This window comes from Cyprinodon variegatus, unplaced genomic scaffold (assembly GCF_000732505.1).
Source record: "Cyprinodon variegatus isolate N-32 unplaced genomic scaffold, C_variegatus-1.0 Scaffold186, whole genome shotgun sequence".
In the NCBI taxonomy this organism is placed as follows: Eukaryota; Metazoa; Chordata; class Actinopteri; order Cyprinodontiformes; family Cyprinodontidae; genus Cyprinodon; species Cyprinodon variegatus.
This window is the reverse complement of record NW_015150639.1, coordinates 609,210-614,973: the sequence shown is the minus strand read 5'-3', so window position 1 is coordinate 614,973 and position 5,764 is coordinate 609,210. Positions and strand designations below refer to the sequence as shown.

Below are 5,764 nucleotides of genomic sequence, written 5' to 3'. Positions count from 1 at the left end.
GGGTTCAAGGAGACAGAAGCAGAGATACAAAAAGTAGCTGTAAAAAGCGGCCCTGTCCAGGAAACTGAGCCAACTCCCATGTCAGAGGATGAAGACTCTGAAATGTGTTGGCAAGAATCTTGAGATTATAATACAGTATTTAAATGGCTGATCTGAAAATAAAGAATATAGAAAAACTGTAAACCTACTAAGATATTGACTTTCAATTAAATGTACATGATTTGCAATTAAAACATTAAAATACTCTGAAGGAGGAGTTGGACGGAGAACTTTTTTGTCATGTAATTTGCAAATCTGTCCTTTCTTTGATATGAAAAGAATCAAGCATTTTTTAAAAGAAGTAACCACAGTCTTGCTTGCAGCTTGCAAAAAATGACAAATGTTGGCCTTAATGCATAATGCAGCATGTGTTGAAAAGCTAACACTGCACATAAGCCTGATCCCCAAAGAATCCCCAATAGGGACTCTTGGTTATGGCACCACCATGCTTTTCTAATGCAGGGAAAGAGAAGCTGGTTAAAGCAATGACCAACAGGAGGGGAGTGGAAGAAAACAGTCAATGCTTGATGTGAGGGTTTAGTTAAAAACATATTTTTGCACTAAAATGACTTGGTTATAGTCCAGGCCTGAATTCAAACGGGAGTTGGAAGATGTTTACAGAAGTCTTTCATCTAATGGGTTCAAATTTATCCCACAAAGAAAAACTGGTTTATTTCTAAAAGACATGGGTGTCACTGGGTTGTATTTCTGAGTATTTAGTATGTAGTAGGTGTAATAAAAACACATTTTTCAGATTTTTTAGGATTTTTGTTTCAATTTTCAAAACCATATCCTTTTAAGGTGCTTTTTAAATTGTACATAAAATCCCAATTTGTCAGTTTATAACTACATGGACATTTATGTTATTTGAAAGAAATGTAAAAATCTGACAGGGGCATAAAAGTGTAAAGCAAACTAGTACAAGGACATCTCAGTGTTTAATTAAAATCTGAATCTCCATTTAAAACACTAAATCTGCAAGACCTTTTCTTCTCATTTAATATCCATTTATAAAAGCCATTAAAACCTAAAATACTATCTACCTTTTCATTTATGTCCTGACCCCTATTGAGCTGTATTAATGATGCTAGCCGATGGTTGCTGTTTTAAGCTGTAAAATGTTTTATGTGCTGGTTTCTTTTCAAGGGTCCTTATGATGTGGTGCTTCTACCAGGAGGAATGCCAGGGGCCCAGAATCTGGCAGAGGTAACAAAATTACCCATAATGCTTTGGTAATTTATTAATTTCCCTTCCTCTATAAGCAGCGATCACCAGTGGATTTGAAAGCAAGTATAGACTCAGTTTAAATGTAAAAATCTGTTTAAAAAAAAAAGAATAAAAAAAAAATAGAAAAGATAGATTAGAACATAAATAACATACATCTTGAAAAACCTACTTCATAAACTGCCTTTCTAAGGTTGTTTCCTAATATTGACGTCATTATAATCTGTTTCTGTGGTGGATGAGTTTGATATTTCTATAATCATTCAATGGAGACGTGATTCCATCATTACAGGTGAGCAGCTATGCAAACGTACTCAATTCTCTTAAGATACTAAGGACGATCTGGTTGTGTTGTACTTTAGAACTTTACTGTATGCTACAGGTGGTGTTCATTAACCTCTATCCAAACACACTTTTGCTTCTTTGGTAACTGTCCAACTTTAATTATATAACGCTCTGTAGAGCAGGGTTCCTTCCTGGTTCTCCAGCTCTGATGTCCTGCACCTGGATGATAGGGAAGAAAGAGTTGCTGCAAAACATTTTAATCTAAATAAGTAATTTTTTTTCTTAAAATAAATGTATTTGTTATTGAATTGAGGAGGTAAGTGAGACTCTTTTCCAATGGAACAAGACAATTTACATTTAAAATGGGAAAACACAATTGTAAAAATACTAATTCCATTAGCAAATCATTTTAAATACTTACTCAGATTAAGGGTAAATATACTTTATTTAAGAAACTTTGATTTATTTCTAGATTGTTTTTGCAGTGCAGATCTGTGATTGATAGTACGAGTAAAAACTGTTTCCTGCAAAGGTTACAGTAAAGTCTTGCAACAATGGACTCTAGAGAAGCAAGCTTTAATGGTCAGGAAAAAAGTGAAATACTTTGAAGATGAAAAACATCTACATGGTCAGTGCTTATTGCAAAGGAAAACGGCGTGTAAATTGACATCGCAATATTGTTTGAAAAATAATAAGAATTTTGATCTTTAGCAAGTCATTCAGCCATAATCAATACTTTGGTGTTCACCTGGACAACAGGCAAGAGACGAAACTGAAGCAGTTTACAAAGCAGACTGCTTCAGGAAGCAACGGTCCTTTAGTGTTTTCAGCAACAAGATGTACATCTTCTAGAAAGCTTGTTCTGTGAGAAGTTAAGTTTTTTTTTTTTCTCTCTCTTACATCCTTAACAACAAAAAGATGTAGTTTTGTTCTCACAGCCTTGTTTTTAGGGTGTCTATTGCTTGTTCTCGACACATCTGGGTAGAATTTTCTTCTCACACCGTGTTCCAGACCAGTTGTGTGATTGATCGAAAAAAAAAAAGTAACTTTTTTTGATGCATCGAAGTAATCTGAAACGTTCTGCTCTCATCAGTACGAAAGACGTCTCCTCTACCTTTTTGCTACTGTTGTTTTCATTTACATGTGGGACGTGAGCTGCCGTGGACAGGACTTTATGAGTTTGGGAGCTGAAGCATGAACACTCAACACTTCTTGCCACCTTCAGAACTAGAACAAATTTCTCAGTTCTTGTCGAGTATATAACAAGTTGTGCAGAGTTGGATCTGCTCTGCCACCATCTGTTGGGGTAGCAGTGGAATTTTTTTAATAATTAAACCTTATATACAAACTTTAGACTGTGGTATAAAACCAGGGCCTTTTTTCTATAAATACAAAATGAAATGTTTGCCAAAGTATTAAAATATTGTACCGTCGATGTATGGAGTCCCATCTGTTCTTTCTAACACATTGAGATTTATTTAGTCACAGTCTCTGCGTTATGAAGGATTAGTCTGTTCAAAATGTATCTCTCTGTATTTAAAGGAATCGTAATTATATAAAGGTTAGGTTGTGCTTAAGCATGCTGCATTTGCAGATTGTTGCATGTGCGAAATCACTGCCAATGTGCTGTTTTAATATAATATAGTCAGCATATACACATTATCATCACATGGTCTGAAAATGACTCACTGTGCATCTGTTTCCTTCTTTTTCCAGTCTCCTGCTGTGAAGGAGGTGTTAAAGGAGCAAGATGGCAGAAAAGGCCTGATTGCAGCCATCTGTGCAGGTACAGCTCGTGAAAACAAACAAGCTTTAATTATTCAGGGCTAACTACTGATGGCAACCTCTGTCTGTAGGTTGAAAATGAGATATGATGTGACCTTAGGCCTGATAATTGATTTGGTCATAATTTGTATACTGTTTTGGAAGCGTTTGCATACATCTGTATGCATGCAGTTTGCAGCATGTTCTATTTGGTGTATGATTTGTGAACTGTGTTCTAGATCCCAAAGTTTGCACACCCATATTACCATGGCAGGTTTTATAAACAAAACAGAACAAAAAGAAAATGGCTGCAAAACCTTGTTTTTATGTTTTATTTGAAAGAAACTGCTAGGGAGGAGAAGGCAAAATGAAGTATTGGGTAAAATGGAATGAAAAAATTTACCCCACAGCATGATGCTGCCAACTCCTTGTTTCACTTTGTGTATTGTTTTCTCAGGATGATGCAGCATTTTTATGACAAACTTACAATTTTGAATTAAAGCTAAAAACTTTTAGGTTGATTTCATCAGACTATTCCAGATTTTTTTCAAACATGTATGTGATTTGATCATTTGTGTCCAAAAATGATTCCTGGAAGTTGTCTTTGGGCAGAAAAGACAGTCATGCAATGTTAGTTCTTAGTGTAGAAAAGTGCAGACTATTGTTGTCCTCAATAGAGAAACCTTTGGATGCTCTCTTTTTTCCATCCTTCTTCAGACTCATAACTTTTAATAATAATTAGATCATTCTAACACATCTAAAGCTTCCTGCTGACATTAGCTGTAGTTGAAGGAAAGAGATTTTTTTTTTTGTCGTGTTTTTTTAGTTCAACTTTTCAGATAATGTGTCACATTTACAAAGTTTTTTAACCATGGTTTGATTCAAAGCACAAAGCATTTTCATAGGTATTTGCAAACTCTTATGAGCCAACAAATGTAAGGGTCTTTCTAATTCAGTACTGCAAAGTGCTGCAATTTCTATTATTTTTTGTCATTTTTATAAATGTTTTTGATCTTTTGCTATGTTATTTCTTTTGATCATGCAACTTTAAAATTCTTAATTTCTCTGATTTTCTCTTTAAAAATGACATTTGGATAAATAGAAACAGACAGAAGAAATGGGCTACAGTACTCAAAAAGCCTTCTGCCTGAAATCATGGAGGAAAACCTGAAGAGACATTGAAGTAATATGATGAGAGAGGCCTCCTATGCCACTAAAAGCAAAAAACATGAAACAGATGTTTCCACTGCAGATTTAGGAGAGCAAAATATATTGAAAGAGAATAACCTGAGATTTATTCATCTGCATTTAGGGATTCTTCATTAGATGACCTCTCTTGCTTCCTCTCTTCTTGTAAAACACAAGTGAGAGGTTGTACATGTGATTTTTGTCGCTGAATAAACCCACAAGCACTTAGAGCTTATCTGACGGCTTTCATGGACAGAGGAAGGACACTGGAAAGATGTTTCAAACAGGGACAGGGGGCCGCTGCGGCAAAGTGGATTGAAGGGTGTCCTAAATTTGACTGAAATCCTCACAGGAACACACGCCTTAATGAACCACTGAGGCTCCGTCATGAGACCAACATGAGAATTTTATCTTGACCTCATTTGTAAGGCGAATCTACCATGCTGTTTGCTTCTTCATCCAGACTGGCGTCCTCTGGGTGGCGACTCGTAACAGGAGTAGCTTGGATTTAACTGGCGGTCTGCTGTTCTGGCAGTGTGGAAAGCAGAATCTTGAGAACACACGGGAAAGCAGCCAAAGCCGCATGATCAATAACTTTCTATTTATTACCAGTTTTTGGATGAGCTCAGAGCAGCGCTAGGGCATTAGCAAAGTTAATGCAGCAGAAGTCATTGTCCTCAGCCTCTCCTTTTCTTACTTCCCTCCCTCTCCAGTGTGTTGCAAAGTCTTTAGAGAGGTTCTGAAACTGTATACTGTATAGGTGTATTCTTAGTAACATAGCTAAGGTTGAGGACAACTTTAGGACACAATGATATTGGATATTCTGCATATGTGCCATTTGGTTATTGTTTCCCTGAGTATAAAATGAGACTTCAGAATACAGTTTTAGTTTTAGTTTTTTTATCTCTCCGCATTAGACACTGAACTTGACACTCATTCATTTTCAGTGTCTAAAAGATCTTAAACTGCTTTGTCCTTCTTAAGGTCCAACCGCTCTCCTAGCTCATGGCATTGGTTACGGCAGCACAGTCACCACGCATCCTGGCATGAAGGAGAAGATGATGGCTGGAGGTGAGAACATTATAGATCTCTATTATCTGCAATCCCCTACAAAGGTTTTCATGCCCTGTGAATATTTTAAAACTTAACTATTTTCTATTGACAACAGACAAACAGAAAATCCTCCTTGATATCAGACATGTTCTCACTTCAATTTTTGCAAGTCCAAGTCAAGTCTCAAGTCTTGAGAGCTCAAGTCCAAGTC

The 5,764-nt window shown here is 36.3% G+C and overlaps 1 protein-coding gene across 1 annotated transcript in view; it reads left to right on the top strand.

The window, feature by feature from the left end:
• The window catches only part of park7 (parkinson protein 7), a 14,860-nt gene that overhangs the window by 4,701 nt on the left and 4,395 nt on the right, over positions 1 to 5,764 (top strand). Inside the window, exons 3-5 of the mRNA XM_015379164.1 lie at positions 1,186 to 1,245; positions 3,265 to 3,334; positions 5,485 to 5,571. Coding sequence (XP_015234650.1) covers positions 1,186 to 1,245; positions 3,265 to 3,334; positions 5,485 to 5,571 — 217 coding nt within the window. The remainder of the gene's footprint in view (positions 1 to 1,185; positions 1,246 to 3,264; positions 3,335 to 5,484; positions 5,572 to 5,764) is intronic.